Source organism: Megalops cyprinoides, chromosome 5, assembly GCF_013368585.1.
Source record: "Megalops cyprinoides isolate fMegCyp1 chromosome 5, fMegCyp1.pri, whole genome shotgun sequence".
Lineage (NCBI taxonomy): Eukaryota > Metazoa > Chordata > Actinopteri > Elopiformes > Megalopidae > Megalops > Megalops cyprinoides.
The window spans coordinates 8771617-8789262 of NC_050587.1; the positions used below are offsets into that span (position 1 = coordinate 8771617).

The following is a 17646-nucleotide window of genomic DNA, read 5'->3' on the forward strand; positions in this document are numbered from 1 at the left end:
TCATCCAGCTTGTATTCTGTTATTATGCATTTTATGTGGATATGCACATATAGGCTTTTAAGTAAACTAATCTCATGATAGGTTTACTGTTGTGTATTGTTATGCAAATGGAAAATATAAGATGTATAATACAAAATATTAGTACATTATAAAACAAGTGTATGAGTTGATGTTGTGATTATATCCTTAAACTTTTGTGAATGAAGGTCAAGTTGACAAATTGTATCAGTAAGCACTTCTGATCAGTTGATCATCGAAACAGGGAGTAGACCAAATAACAGAAACACCACATGAAAAAGGACTCTTCAAAATATTTTGAAGTAACTAAATTGCAATTAAAAAGGAGTCTGCATGTGTTTCATATTAACTTCAGTGCTAATTACCCAAATGTTTCTGCTATAAAAGCCATTTTACACTCAACAAATGTTTGAAACAAAAGTTTCTAAAGCAACATGAGAGATATAACAGATTTTGAAAAAGTTGGTATCTGAGCTGCAGTCCCAGACATAGAAAAATTATTTAATGTGTCAAGGGAAACAGTGTAGAAAATGATGACAGCATACAAGACAATGCTTACCATCGGGAATACAGGGACACTTAAGAGGTTAATTGCTAAAACCCAATAAACAATGGCCAAAAAATGTCCACAGAACTGAATATACAGCTTTGTGACAAAAACTGTACATTTGGGGTTCACTAGTATTTATGACAGCTGATATTTAAAGTAGGGCTGCCATTCGGAAACTGCTGATAACCAAGGCTAGTGCACAATAAAGCACAGCCTAGTATAATGAGCACAAAACCTAGACTTTTGTGCAGTAGAAGGTAAGCAATATGATCAGATGAGTCATCTTTTACTATTTTTCCTACAGCTGGACAGGTTTACGTTTGGAGAAAACCAAAAGAAGCCTTCACCCCACATTGCCTGTTCTCAGCTGTTAAATATTGTGGTGGATCTGTTATGGTACGGGAAGCCATCTTGTGGGAGTCCAGTCATTACTCTGCTCTTCTCAGTAGAATTATTGCCAAGGAATACAAAACCATTTTAGACAACCAGGGGCACCCTATGGTGCAAATATTGTTTCCTCAAGATGTTCCCATGTTCCAGAGGAGCAGATTTCAACCTTCATCTTTCAAAGAAATGGAGGCTTTTCTTTTTGAAGAATAGTCCAATATCCCTCTACAGTTTAAATGTTCTATAAAAAGCATTCCAGGAAGAGCTGAAGCTGTTATGAAGGCAAAGGGTGACCCAAAATAATTTGTAATTCATAAATATTTGTACATTGTTTGGGCAGTTCAGTCTTTTTTTCCCTTAATATTCATTATATTCAAGCTTGAAGCCTGTGCCCATTTTACAGATGACTACTTGTGCACATATCTCCTGGTTTTGCAAAGTGCTCGTGTCTTTTCAGATATGCACAGCCCTTTTGAGTACATGGACTTCGGCAACAGGTGTAAGCTATTACTGTCAACAAAAAGTTATTCAGTTATTCAGGCAACACAAAATATCTTGATAGTGATACCAGGAACATTAAATTCAAAACTTCAAAAACTTTATCTTTGTCGCAGCTCAGTGTATTGAGTCCTGCAATTCACTTCATCAAAACTTATCTATACACACTATCAAAAAAGGTTGTTTCTTTTCCTTATAAAGATTTAAGCAGGGGTGGCTCAGGTGTGTGATGTAGGGTTGTCTGAATGCATGGCTTGTCAGTCAAGACACAATGGGTATTGAAAAATGACCATACACACCTCCTAAATAATTCAAACAGGTGGAGATTCAAATTTCAGACATTTTAAATACAATCGCTATCTTTTCTCTCCACTGCAAAAATGTATGGGTGTAATGTATAGCTTTTAACAAACTATTAGGTTCAAGATGAAAGCCAATCCACAGGGTCTTTCATATTGTTCTAAATCCCATATTTCAGACTCAACTTTGTCTGATGGGAATGGTTTCAAATCATGCAGAATTGCAACATCCATCTTGTCCAAAAGGTTTCTCCAAGGTCTCTCCCCAAGGATATTAATAAATTCATTCATGGTTTCCTCTTTTAAAGAAACATCTGTTTTGAGCTGCATCTGTAGTAGTAACCCATCCTTTGCTGTCTTTGGCACATATTGTGGAGGAACTTTTCCAATAAAAAATTCAAAAATATTCAAAAAGAATGCAAACATCAAACATGATTGAATATTCTTGAATGAGTCATTGACTAAATCAACATTTTGACAACAAACTCTTCCTTTGTTGAAGTAATTCTCACAGCCTTGTTGTGAACTTATAATCAATGACCTGGTTATGTGGAAGAACCATTCCATTGCACTTTATATATTCTGATGAAATTGTTTTTCATCACTGAATACAATTCTTTTCAGGTATTGTCCCATTGGGAGACAGCCTGTGAGTATAACACATGGGATTGGCATTTCAGAGGGATTATTTCACCGGTGCTTACAGTAAGGTGTAATATGTATATATATGGTATGTCCTTAAAGTAGTGTATTAGTGTGTTCCTGTATTAATGTATTGCTGAGTGATGAGTAGACATGAGTAGAAAGACATTGGATTCACAAAGCATTAGCATACAAAGGTCTGTGACAAGTTAGGTTGCATCCCAAAATGCCCCCTCACCCATCGTATTCACAGGAGACCCCTTAACATGAATATGTTCTGACATCACCATGTGGGCCAATCAGTTGGCACTTCTGTAGACTCTGGCTGCATCCCAAACCACCTGCTTTCTCCTGTTTTCACTAACTCCCATTGCCTGGAAGCTTGCTGTTCTAGCACCCTTGAACGCAAATTTGGGCATGGGAAAAGGGCTTGTTGTGTCCTCAACTGCCCCCTGCGAGCAAGTCAATGAAATTGCCAGCTTCACAGCTAGGGGGCATAGCTGATGACAACTCTTCATTATAGGCAGAAACATCTTAATCATACTGTATTGTAACCCATCCATGGAAACCTGTACAGTACAAAAGGAAATGATATCAACAAACTCATTTTCATTGTAGAAAAATGCCATGTTATTCATAGGTACATAAACGTCCATACAAATCAGTGTATAAAAAACATCTTCTATTAAAATGACTGATATAATGATGAAGCAATTAACAGGCTGGACCACATTACTTTCATTTCATTTTAATCTAAAGAATAATAGTAAAGAGTCTAACAAAGAGGAGTGGTCTTGTTTTAACATTCAGGGAAATTTCAGCTGTGGCAGATGTGGGATTGTAACTTAACCTCCATGCTAAGTTAAACTATTTTTTTTCTGTCCAGAATGGACATTTCAATTAGTTTTCCACAGGCAGTCAGGGATGTTGTGACATTGCAAATTGTGTACAGAGTCATGCTGGTGAAGAAATGGGAATAGCAATTAAGACTTATTTGCTCACATTCAGAAAGGTTATTTAAACATTGCCAGCAATTTTCAGATCACATGCAAAAAGTCGGGCTAATTTTTTGGAATTCAAATGCCCAAAGAATGTCCCTACCTCCAAATTATATTTGTTGGGTAAATTCTGTCAGATTAGATTTAGTAGAGATCCAGCTTGTACCATGCACAGAATTTTGAAGAAATGTGCACTCTGTTGCATATTATGTTTCCTTTTACCTGTATTTCTCAGAATAGTAATTGATTAAATGTGTATGTTTTATATGTCAAAAAATGTTCAAACAAAAGCTCTGTTCAGTTCAGTGGCACTTTCTAGGAGCATTTCACTGATTGCATGTAATCCCCTAAATCATACATTCAGACAAGGTAGTGTGTGTTTGTTGTTAATCCACAGTAAACATACAAATGTATTTCCATGCAAAAATATTTAGTCATTTTTACTAGTGTTAAACAAATAAGAGCTGCTTTGAGTCTGTTGCATGATGATGGTCATTAGTATTAAAAGCATTAAGTTGTTGATTTACACATGTTCAGATGTGGTGTGTCATGTTCTGTATGCGCAGTTGTTCTTGTGACTGTGTTAGATGCACTTGTGTATCCTTGCCGCATAAATCCCTCTGGGTAAGAGCTTCTGCTAATTGATATAATGTAAATGAAGTACTCTTGGATATTTATTGATTTGCATGTATGAATTAATCATCATATTCTATGGTGCATCTCTGAAAAGGCTGCAGATGTTTCATGTGGAAACACAAATATTTGCTGGCCATAGATGCACTGAAACAGTAGATACTGTCTGACTTCTGGTCTACTGGAAATATCCATCCTGGGGTCATGGTCAAGGAACAAGTCACATTTCCCATATTGGTAGAGGAAGGGTTATTTTGAGCATAAACGTTTGATTAATGCTGGTTCAATGAACTATGCAAAACAATGTGAATATTCAGATTCAAACAGGTCAATGTGAAATATTTATGGAAGCCATAGCAAGTTTATATGCTAATTAAAACATCTAAAATCTGCTTTAATACAGCTACTATTAAAGGCTTTGCTTGTTGCTTTGTGTGCTTGTTTTTATCTGAATGTTAAATGTAGAGATGAGTAGAAATATACTTAATACTAAACAGTGCATGGATATAGCATATTTGTCTTTTATGATATTCTGTGATAGTTAAGATGCAGTTGCAAGGTTCATTCTTTGAATGAGAGTATGTGCCTGCATTCTTTGAAAATTAAAAGTGATCCTGGAGCCTACAAAAGAACTTCCTTAGGAAATAAACATAAAGAGGGGCAGCCAGCATCTTTATGATGACTAGTTTTACTTAAAAGGGTAAAATCAAACCCGCTCTGTGTTTATTTGATCTTGGTCTCCAAATGCTTTCGGCTGGGGCACATCTGGAAGGTGTTATTTTGCAGCGCGGCTCAATGGTGAGGTCACTGCGCAAGACTAACAATGTTGCTTTTGTGTGTTATGGTGACTGATGACGTACAGATCGTTAATTTGAAGGGGAAAAAATGGGAGGGCGGGGGGGTTGGGGTGGGGACAAACGGTTTCCTTCAGATCCGAGGGCTGGACTACTTAGCTACTGTGAGGATGGTCTAACAGGAAATTTGATATTTGTTTTGTTTTGTCCTCATATGCAAAGACTGCATGTTTTTTTTTCTCTCGTGTGACCGGGCTCGTTGGGTGGCAGATGGGGCAGGAGGGATTTTAAGGCAAAGCAGTGCAGACCTGAGCTTAAGTGTCTTTATGCAGATAAAATGGTTACTCCAATTATAATGCAGTTTTCAAGTTCATTTCAAATTTAAGTGGTGGCTTGAAACCTATTTTTATTTTTGCTGAACCCCCTTTCTCTCTTACCCTTTTCAAATTTCATGGGGTTGTATTGTTCAATTTAAATTGTAGCACAAATAACTGGTGCATAGAGCACATTTTTATCAGTCTGTATTTTGGCTGAAACTTTGAAATTGTCTTTTATTACAACTTACTGTGTTTGCTCAGAGTTTATGTCAATAAGAGAAAAGTTTCAACCAAAATAAAACAGTCAAACCTTACAACAAATTTGCAGAATTGATGCAAATTTGCAGATTTATGCAAAAGTCTTCCCTGTGAACAGGAGAGCCCGCCAATCTAAAGTCAGCTGCAGAAAAAACATTGACTTGTAAGGCCTCAGAAGTCTGGAACTGTGGTCAGCAATACTGTGTGTTCTGTGGCTTATAGCCTATTTCCAGTTGTTACGTGAACAACCAGGCATTTCCTCTGTGCACTGAGATCGACCAACACTACAATTTACGATTTTCAGTCCAGACAGAACTGAGCTGATATCTGAATCCAACGTCGAGAGGTGTTTAGCACACATTTGTTTAAGTTTATGCCAATCTGTCTCAACCCTTTACAAATGTACACAACAAACTAATGAAATCCAGTTTATAGCATTGAAAATCAGTTGTTGAGATTATTGTGTTCACCCTGTGCTTCAACATCTAACTTCAAAACCTGCTTGTGAGTGTCAGTCAGTGTGAGTGAGCCAGAGTCCATAACTCAGATGTTGGCTCTATGAAGTTTTCCATCCTTTCTGGTTAGGTTTAGGAGGTGGTGATGGGCTATGGGAAGGTACTGTTTGTTTTGCTGGTGTGCATATGTTGGCAGTTCAATAGGAACTGGAAATTGAATAGAATATTCTTCTTGGTTATTACCTTTGACCAGTGGCTGGCAAAGTGTGTTCCGTGGACCATTTGGTTTTCAAGTAGGCTGCTTGCTGATATAGATTTTAAATTCAAAATTCATGTATGAATTAAATTATGTGTAGATGTCATACAAGTCAAAGTACATACAGTATGTGAGTCATTTTATAGTCATTCATGTTTACTTTTTGAAACCTGACTGTTTTTTTTTTTTTTTTTTTTTTTATCAGAGCAGCATAAACAGCACACTTCCTTACAAGGGGAAGAAATGCATACGCTGATTTTTTTTTGTTTGTGTGTGTGTGTGTATGTGTGCGTGTGTGTGCGTGTGTGTGTGTGTGTGTGTTTTTGTGTTGTTTTGTTTTGTTTTTTTTTTGTTTTGTTTTTTGTTTTTTTTTTTATCATACAAGTCATCTATCCCTAAAAATCAAAGTTTCCAAGTTTGTCACTTACTGAGGAAGCAGAGCAAGCACTAGAACAAATGGATCTATATTATGCTACATATCATTAGCAACCTTGAAGTAAAATCACAGCAGATATCAAACAAATGGTTAATGACAAGTTGCATGTGAACTAAAAGACAACAGCCTGAATTTAGCTTGCAAGATAGTCAAATTAAATGGTGAAGTATGTAACTTATGAAATGTTACAGTTATTAGCAGCCATCTGATTAGTTGTACAGTTATCTGCTTATTATAAGTTAGCTAACAGATTATTACAGCAAGCTAGCTGTTTGTTATATCATGAGGCAGATGGATAAACTGCCAGCAAGCTAGCTAGCTGTGGATTAATGTTAGCTAGCAAGTTATTTTAAGCAGACAGCTAACATACCTCTGAAGATGGCTTTCAGCAAGAGTCATATATTTGACTTGGATTAATGTACAGCCAGGGTTCCTGGGCTTATAGTCACTTCTCTCTGAGGCACCTAATGCCAGAACTGGTGTCACTCCCCAATGTGACTGTCTGGATTTGTCTGATCTGCCTGTGTGGTCCAACTACAAATTAGGATTGATGTCACCTTCAGGTCTGCAGCTCTGTATCTTACATTAATTGATGATTGTTTGCCAAAGTAATGTGTTAGTCTGTCCCTCATATTCATACTTTGATTAATTCAAATCCAAATTGCTTCAGTATAGACTACATGAAACATTACAGTAACAAAAATAAGTTACTTTTGGCTTGACTGCTATGTTTGTGGAGCACACTGTAACATTACTGTAGTAGTATATTATATTCCTATAATAATGGCTAGTGCACTATTGATAGCATGCAGCAGTCAGACAGCAGAAATGTACTGAATTGAAAATGAAATCATTAACAATATGTGTGACTGAAACATTTTTCACCAGTGTGGCTCATCACCCAAAAAAAATTTTATGATCACTGTCGTGAACTAACATATTACGCATATCACCTTTTTCCATTATTTCAGAACCCAGTCAGCATCTACTCATTATCAGAAAGGAGGCCAGTTACATGCAGATTCACTATCCAGATTGCATCATAAAACATGAAACAAGAAAAATCATGATTATTAAAGTATTAAAGAAGACAATGAATTTTTCTTGGAACATTTTAGTGCAAAATGCATCAAAAAATAAAGGCATGGTAAATAGAAACAGTAGTTTAATTTATGGTACTCTGTTTACCTGGTAGTTACTGCAGTAGTACTTGTTAACAATTTGAACTAATATACTGTATTTACCACAAAACTACATGGTTAGAATTGGTGGTGTAATGTCCGTAATGAGTAACTATATTGTAAGAGCATTACTGTTAGTGGTCATTTTTTAACTTGTTCTGCATTCTTACCACATAATCACCCTTAATTCAGCAAGTAGGCCTAAGCAACTAATATGTACCTAAATAATAACAGTATTTCTGTTAGCAATAATTACTTATTACTTCCACAAAATACAATGTAACTATACCAAAACATAATGTTGTTGACTCTGTATTATCAGGTAGTTACGATTATTTCCATAAAATTAAATTCCATGAAACAATCCCGTACTTATAGTTAACTTACTAATTAAAAAAAAAAACTACAATTAGGTCATTAATGATTGTGCAGTGGTTTACATACTCAATACTGGAAATTTGTCTTGACAATTACTGTTTTATTTAAGATGACATAGTGACACCATACATTAGTGACACCTTTTATATGGATATTATCATTTAATAACTTGTTTATTTTCTGTTCACCTTCATAGTAACTGGGCTGTGATATAAAGTACCCTATGTTCTCAATTAATGTAATTGTTAAACTTTTCTACTGTGCAAATGACATTCCTATCACAATGGATGGTCTATGAAATCCCATGAATATACAAAACAAGTCATTTGGAAGAATAGTTAGTGTTAGTTTCTTTAACACCCATAAAGGCACCTGAAGAAAGGCAAACTTTGGTTACCCAGTGCCACTGTTATGCTAAAAAACCTACTACTTTCATGTTTTACAGGTTTGTCTTATGCGCTTGGTCTTCAGCCAAGTGCACAGGACACACATTTATTTTGTGCTCAGTTAGCCGACTCTTTGTATAAGTGCCTTGGATCATTGTCATGCTTGAATGTCCATTTTTGGCCAACTTTGAGCTTCTTGGCAGAGACAACTAAATGTCCTGACATGCATTGAAGTTATGGCTCCTTCTATTTTAACAAGGGTTCCAGGACTAAAGGTTCAAAACAACCTCAAAACATAACCCCCTGCAATGCATCAGAGTGGCCGTGGGTTTTTCTCAACTGAAGCTTCACAATTTTTACACCAAAAATGAGGAGACGTGCTTAAAATTGCTATTTGGATGTAGTTTGCCAAATTAAAGGAAACTGTTTTTCATACAGAAGAGCCAAGAATGCTACATTCACGCAAGTGACTTTGAATGTTACTTTGTATCCTGAAGATGCCAGACTGTTTTGGAGATCTGCAACTGTTGTCTTAGGAGATACAGTTGTTTACCAGCCATGGTAGTAAGATACATTTTGGTGCTGTGTCTGCGCATGTCGCCACTGTACCAGCAGCTTTACATTTGTTAATAATGAACACTGCACTGGAGAGTGGTTTATTCAGTCTTTTGTGATTTTAGCCATTTCCCAACTTGTGGAGGTAAAAGTTTGCAGTCTTAGAAATCTCTGACCTTAACCAGAATAATACATGTATCCAATATGCTTCTTTGTGGTTAAAACCTAAAAGTGGGAACCACCAGCTTCAATGAAATGTTTGGAGAGATAAATAGCTTAGATACAGTTTGATGTCATGACTTATGATTTCAAACACAGAAAATATCATGTAATGTTAAAAGACAGAAAAAATTGAATGAGCTGGTGTAAGATGAAACACAAAATACAAATGATTTGGTTTACTGAGGGCGTCATACAAATTTTTAGTAAATGTGTTTAAGGTTTTTGGTGCTAATTCTCTTGCTGAATTGAGTCATGTGGAAAAATAGTACAGGACAAGGCCTTTGAATTACCCCTGCCCTGGACACAGCTGTTAGCTCCCATGCTGATTGAATTTCATGTGAAATTACCATGCAGTCGACAGTTACCTTGCTAAGCAAGAGGATCTAATCATATGCTGGAAACTCAGTTCAAGGCATTTTGCACGTTTCATTCACTTGCCAGAAAAGTTCTAGACATTCCAATGACATCTGTCCCAAGCAGAATGGTGTTTGGGTAGGCAAGCGTAAAACCAAAGAATGTGGATGCACTGCCATTCCTGAACAGAAATAGTAGCACTTAAGCTTGTCTTTGAAGGTAACTCTGGATATTGTTAACTAGTCTTGTTTGCTAGTGATTCATTTTTGCCATCATTTTTTCCATATGAACACACAATAAGCTTGCAGTTTCTCTCTGTTTATATTTCACTTTGACTTTAGTTTGTCTATAATGGACTGTATTGTATATTTTTTCAAAGATCAAAATACATAATCCCACTTCTGTTTGATTCTGAAGGTTTATTGTTCACAGGGTTTACTGGACACACTGAGAGGTCCCTATAAGGGTAAATATTAAACATCAGTGGAATGATGGGGACTGTATATTTTTTATGTTGAAGGGATTTAATGCTGTATCATAAAACACACCAAGGAAATACGGACAAGCTTAATCCTGTCTGTTGAGAAATTGTGCGGTTATGATATTTTGCTTTGCAATTATACAACAGAGTGATGTTTCAGAGAAATATATATCAGAAGGAAATGTGATGCATATGTATCATATGATGCATATGATGCAGAGTTTTGGCCATCAAACTGGGCAGACAGGCACTGAACGCTTGCAGATTTTAAAGTAGTACAAAAATCAAGCATACACAAACTAAAAAACCAAAACAACCAATATCGATCTGATGATAAAAGTCTGTTTCATATTTGTGGTTGGAATGACAGGATATCAGGGTAGTGACGATAAACTTATGAGGAAATCAGAGAGGCATTACTTATCTCACATGTACATATGAATACATATAAATGGGATCCACGTCTTGTTTTGTGTATTGGAGCAGATGTGTGTGGAGGCTTTGAGTTTTTCAAGGGATCTGATTAACACGAGGTTTATCCAGTTGGGTAAGCGTAGGCTTTGTCCATCTCTCCATTTGAGAAAGGTTATTTTCTAGGCTGCTGCAAAAGAGAATAAATTTGGAGCTTGAAGAAGTGTAGTTAGATGTTGTGAATGTTATGAGATCTGTTAACAAGTGCAGTGACAGAGGGAGGGGTGATGAAGTGAAGAATCTCATTTTTTGATTGAAAACCTCATTCCAGAATTGTTACACTGGTGGACATTCTGAAATGGCAAGGTGGAGGTGGTTGTCTATGAAAAGGTCTGTAGAATTATGTATATAAATCAGAATCTGAGAAACCCATCAAATATAAATTGTGATTTGAAATATGCATTATATGAAGAGTCAGATGTGATGTTGAGTTTTCTCAATATGGATTGCTGGGTTGTTATTATGAATGGATATTAACCTGTATGTTTTAGATAGATTTCTTACTTTTGATTCTTGGATGACTGGTGAGGGCTCTTGAGTGAAATGATTGTTTACCTTTTTATAGAAATTGTTCATAGAAAATAGTAGATTAGAAAATAGTAGTAGTAGTAGAAAATTGTAGATTTTCAAATTTTAAAAATTGGTTGTTAGTAAATAAGTGCGATAAATAGACAATTCTGTCTTGTTTCTAGGGAGGAATCAGAAAGGGATCAGGGAAATCTAGGGATCTGTGAAATCTAGATTTTGCCAGATTGGGGAGAATTTACATTTAGATGGTTTATGTTGTAGATGGTGTTGATTTCAGAAGTGTGATTATAGGTAATACGATTTTGAAATTTTTATTACAAAAAGTTAGTAATGTTCTCTGTTTTTTATCATTGTATGTTTTTTTTTTTTTCCTGGGGTTGGGGGTTTGTTTACATTGTTCCAGAAAATTATGAAATCAGAGCTATATTTTAGAAAGGTTTCAATCACCAAGATATAATTCTTTTTATAAGGGGTGAGTGAAGAGGGAACTATGGGTCTGGGATGTATGGTGGCATTTCTTGACCAGTTCTGGTAAATTCTGAAAAGTTTGATTTGATGTTTTATTGTTGAGAGGTGAAATGGAACATTACAAATGGCAATGGGAAAGGGTCTAGTTTCCCCAAAAACTTGTAACAAACGTGAAACTCTCATAGGACAATGGTATAGTGTCTTCTTTTTACTCAACTTTTGTTTTGGATTATATCTGGTTTTGCTGCATCATCATAATATTTTTTAAATATCAGAAAAATGCAGCCACAATGTCCATATGTGTACCCTATCTTCCTGACCTTTGACTAGAATTAGGTGTGATGTAACCCTTATTTGGATATAGGTGCTTTCTCCAGTGTTGTTTTCTCAAACATTTGCTGAAATTATAGTGATGTTATCTTTTAGCAAAATATTGCATGGTGTCCTTAGATATTAAATTCTGACACTCAGTCTTGTGCACTTCAGTATATTTCAGTTTTAAGGAGGGAAATGGTATAGGGTCTCAGAGTAAACAATACATTCCCTGTGTTCTCCCCCCACCCTCTTTCTTAAATATAGCAGCGGTGCACAATACTCATATTGTATGTGTATCGCTGCCTTAATGTTATGTTATAAACTTATCCAATGCATTTTTATGCATTCCCTTGAGCCTTTTCTGCACGGAGCATTCTAGTCTGATTCGCAGTTCATGCAGCCTTTTCACCATATAAGGAGTTTTTGAATCCAGGCACATGAGAGTGGAGAACAGAGGGGCAGCAAGACTCACGCCCTCCTCCTCCTCCTTCTCCACCCCCATCCTCCCTGGCCGGTTCATGAAAAAAAGGAATTCAAGGTGTCTGGCTCAGGCTGCTGAAGTTGTGGTCTTAGGTTAAGAAAGTCTGTGTGTAGATGCAGCAAGTGCCGGTGAACATTTTTCTGCTGACATTCTGTATGCAGGCCAGACTGTGACATTGTGTTCAAGGACATTCCTCCTTGGCGTTGAAAGTATTGATGCATTGTGTGATACATACATAGGCATTAAATGGAAATAACATTAATGCATTCTTCAAGTAATAAGGGTGAGGTTATGAGGGCTCTGATTTTGTTCTGTGTACATAACATGAGTATCGATACCTTTAGCATTCAGTTCTTTTAACCCCTACTCTTGAAAGTAAAATACTAGATATGTTTACTAGATATGACTAGGATAATTTTCTTAAGGAAAAACTAATGTAAACATTTCATTCCATAAGTTACAATGCTTAATTCTCATTTGACAGAAGAATAACATTTTTAAACACTCTCAATGTTTTTAGCAAGGAATATTACACAATATTTATGAATATTAAGCATCCATGATAAGGAAAGATAGATTAATGTAGGTTTTGTATTAAAACACAATAGTATATTCGCTATTCACCTCCTATGTGAGAAGCACATCCCTGTTTCTTTTTTTGTTAATGGTAGCCACACATGGGAATCACAACCAGGTGCTTCGGATGGCGTTCTCCTTCCTTCCCTCCTCTGTGTGCATTCAAATTCAGCCCAGCCACCCCAGAAGTGCTAGGCTCTTATTCGTCTGCTTGCAGATCCCGGCCTTGCTCTCCTTCCGTGAGCCCATGCACCCAGGGTTTCCAGCCATCAGGGAGAAAAATGACAGCCTCGCCAGCTATCCCTCGACTCAGCTGCTTCTCCCTGCACATACATGGCCAGTGACTGAGACAGAGGGAGGGAGGTAGGGAGGGAGGCAGGGACAGAGGAAGGGAGGGCTAGTGCGGGCGGGAGAGAGTGAGTGAGAGGGAGAGAGAGAGACAGAGAGAGAGAGAGAGAATTCGAGCGGCAGCCTCGTAGGCAGAGAGGCAGGCAGAGGGCCAGTGAATGAGAAAATCCTTCCCTCAGCACGCGGTGCCTCACACTGGCTGGATTATCGCACAGGACCAGCATTCCGCCGCGCGGGTCCTCATTCTCCTGCTGGCTCACTCACCTACAGCTCATCCAGACGCACCGGGGCAGCTACGCCTTCTCTCCCTGCTGTCACTTAACGCATCTACCCTTGTCTTTCCAGGATGGCCGAAGCCGAACTTCATAAAGAGAGGCTCCAAGCTCTTGCAGTAAGTCCATGGGTCGTTTTCTTTGTCTTTCTTTGCCTGCTTCTCTTTTTTTGGCAGAGACTATTCCGTGATGCTCTTGCTGAATGTGACTAGGATTGACTTTCATTTTAGGACAGTGTGTGGTGCTCTCTGTGGTTTCATTTTAGTGACTGAAGTTTGTGGAAAGCGTTGGGGTGAAGGAAAACAGATGCAAAAAGTGCAATCTCTTTCTATCTCAACATGGGTGAGAAAGTACAAAAATGTTAGTCTTTATAAACACAAGCATAGTTCTCTAAAAACAGAACAAAATGGGAAAGCTAGAGAGTAACAGTTGTGAGTGGAGCTAAATTTGGCATCTGCAGGAGCAACAGTGCGCACATAACTGTGGAGCAACAGATGGAAAAACTATTTTGGCTACATCAGTGCATCCCTGCAATTCCAAGGTATATTTGACTCAAATAAAGGTTCACGGGCCAGTGACTGTTGACATGGAATAAACTGACATTTGACAAACTTTTTGTTAAAGTAAGAGTTGCTTTTTTTTGTTTGTTTGTTTCCCAGATCACAAAAAAGTTCTGCATACTCCACTGCCATTTTAGAAGTGAAGTGTGGCTCCTGGAGAGAGTAACGACTTTAAGATGAAAAGTTTAATGTTAAAGGTTAAGTGTAAGATCAGAATGCCTCCCTTAATGGTCTAACACTCAAACATAATTGAAGTTCAGAGGTGTCTGCCAGACTGCTACTGTTGAAGAGAGGAATGTCATTAGCTGTATAAATGAACTGGACTGAATGTAGCCTACTGATGTGGCATGACTTTAAGGGTTTACTGTGAAGCATAGAGCAGTTTATGTGGTGCTGACAGATGCGGGGGTCAATACTCAATACTTTCTGCTTTGAGCTCTTTTTAAAAGGAGAGGGAGACTGCACATCAGCACATTACAGTTTTTGGCATGAAGAGTAGCAGTGTTTTACGTCATTCTACCAGGAACAAATGCATATCATGTCAATTTAACACTCAGTAATGGCTGACTATGTCATTACCAGTTTGGCAATACATAACACATACGATTAGTTTGCTCATACATGTATTTAATAAGCAGTTAACAAATATTAGATTTTGAGTATGTAAGATAGAGAGCATATTGTTTTTCTTGAGACAATGGATGTGAAAGAGTATGAAGTTTGTACTTGAAGTATTTCACATTTTTGTTGTGTTGTTATGTTTTTGTGACTTATTAACAGTGCTTCTTCAAAGTTTAAGCATATGTCATACTTCTCTAAACATCAGCATCAAATAGTGTCTGCAGTCAGCAAACATAAAACAGAGGGAGCCGTGTCTGTTAAAAGTGCTATGATTACAGTTGTATCAGCATATGTAAGGAAAAAGCCTGAGAGAAGTTGGTGTGAATTCCCTTTTTCTTCTGTACAGAAGGGAGCAGATATTTTGAGCCAAGTTAAATTTTCTGTGGAATCTGAGTTGGAGTCTCGCTAGGTGTTGACTTGTCCTCACTTCAGTTTGTTTTATTTTGTTGTGGCCATGGATGTTTACGCTGTTTGTCAAAGAGCAAGAAGGTGACAGTGTCCATACCACTGCAGCTGAACTCAGCCACCAGTGTCTGAACACCTCCAATTTTTCACCCCAATTTGCAGTTGAAGATTTCTGCACAAGAAAAGATGTTTAGGGGGCACCCCTAACATTCTCACATTCAGAGGTGTCAACCATGTGTAAAAACCTCTGTTAACAGTGTGCTGTAGTCACCCCTTTGCAGAAAGGGCATGTGAACCATGCCGTATTCGTAATTCTGGCCATAAAATGGTCATGCGACATTCTGCTTTTGGATTTATAGCGGGATGATCACCCAGACAGGATGTTTGATTTTGAATTCCTTTCCCCTTGCTTCCTTACAGGCCTGTAAGTGGAGCGTCTGTTGTGTCTATTGCTCCCCATCCAACATCTGTTTTATTCCAACCATATACTTAAACTTCACTGTGCTGAGTTCCCAGGCTTTGCAGAAAAGTAAAACCCGTGGCTTTCTTGAAGCTGACCAACGAGTCCACAAGTGGTCAGGCCTTTTAAGATTACCAAAAGGCTGTATTTTTTGGGAAGGTTGTTGTTCACATTGATTACATTATAAAGGATGATTTGCCCTGAAACCCATAAGCACAATTCAAACAAAAATGAATTTTATGTTTTAAGTAAATAGTGGACAGTCTTTGAATAATGCAGTGTACCATGTGAGTTTAATAAATGCCATGCAAATACTAGTCTGTTTATAAATTATTATAAGTAACAACGACTGCTGCAGCCATTAGCACTTTGGTAGAAGGTTATGTTTAAAAGGTTTATTAATACTCATCTTGGCACGGAAGCAATCAGTATGCCGTTCTAGTAAACAAGAAGAGGGCCTGCACAGTATCACTGCTGTTGCTATTAGCTGTGGGATTTCCCATTTACATTCAATACGTTTTTCTCTATTGAAGAAGTTACATGTTTTCACAGAAAATCTACTTTCAGTTAATACATTGTAATACCTTGAGTACTGGTGAAACTGAATGAAGGACTCAAAAGGACTTTCAGTGAAAGTAACAGCAGTAACAAAGTGGATACAGAGTGGTAATGCATGTCATAAAAAGCTGGGTCCCAGTTTGTACTACATAGGCATTATACTTACTCAGTTGTACAGCAATACAATACAAATCTGTATGTTTTTATGCAGTGTTGGAGGGTTAACTATGTTTTACATAGTGATGTCTTGTCTCATCAGACTACACCAACCCCTTCCCCAAGCCCATACCCTAGCCCGTACCCTTACCTTAAACCTTTATGTCTAATACTTACGAGTGTGCACTTAACCTGTTACATGGTTACACAACTTGTAGTGCTACAGTCCATATGTAGCTTCATTGCTGTGTATTTATTGCCCACATAATGAACAAAGATGCGACCAAAAGATGCATGTTACACAAACGAGAATATTATTCTATTGATTTCCTCGGCTCCCTTGCTGGGATGTGTATTGGTACTTGGTCTTTATCCTGTATGATCAGCCAAGATCTGCCTGTCTGTTCACTTCATCCAATGAATGGAACAACATTGTAGATCAAATCAAAAGTGTCCCCAGCTGCTCACCTGCTCTTGGAACCCTGGAGGTTCTGACACTGGTCACTGGTCTCGGCTCCCATCTTCCCATTCAACCCCCCACTCCCCACCCCAACCCACCCATCCATTTGTCCTAGTCCAGGGCGCTAGCATTTATGGGGTTTCTAATTTTAGCAACAGCTGTCTTGGTTTTCTCTGCTGGGGCTTGGCCCATTTTAGGGGTGGGGCCAGAGGGCGGGATCTTGGCAAGGAGTGTCAGGTGTCCCCTCTAGTGACAGTGTAACAGTTACATAAGAGTTAAATGGAAGTTGGCTGTCTGTCTCTGTAGACATATTTTGATTTGTCTAATTACTGTTGAAGTAATCAGTGCAGTTCTTTTTGATGCAGGTTAGCTTTTCTTTTTTTAGTCTCCTCTATTCTGCTGAACTGTACTATTCTACAGCAATACTATGGACAAAATATCTAATACTTTTGTAGAAACTGTTATTACAATAGGTTTTGATTTGACAAAATATTGCAAACATGATGCTATTAGGGATGACTATCTCAGGCTGAAGAGATTGGTACAGTAGTAATTACAAGAAAACAAGATTTAAAAAGGTAGCAATTAAATGAATGATAGAATCAATCAATTAATTTTCTCAACAAAAATAAATATAAATAAAATAAATGGAGTACGTGTTAAGTGAGTTTTACACATAAAAACAAAATGGATTAACAGGATACCACTCAACGCATTGTCTGTGTATGTAATGTAACAGTATCAATAGAATTACATTAGTGTTACATAGTAAGAACTGTCCTTCAGAATCAAATATCATTGTAGCACACACTTTTGGCTTTTAAGATATCTGAAGAAACTATATAGGATCAGCAAGGAACTAGTAACAG

At 37.5% G+C, this 17646-nt stretch overlaps 1 protein-coding gene across 2 annotated transcripts in view; it reads left to right on the forward strand.

Annotated features, from left to right (window-relative positions):
* LOC118777402 (A-kinase anchor protein 2) overlaps positions 1-17646 on the forward strand; it is a 120435-nt gene that overhangs the window by 11302 nt on the left and 91487 nt on the right. For both annotated transcript variants that reach the window (XM_036528248.1, XM_036528249.1), the window contains exon 2: positions 13631-13676. In XM_036528248.1, coding sequence (XP_036384141.1) covers positions 13631-13676 — 46 coding nt within the window. The remainder of the gene's footprint in view (positions 1-13630; positions 13677-17646) is intronic.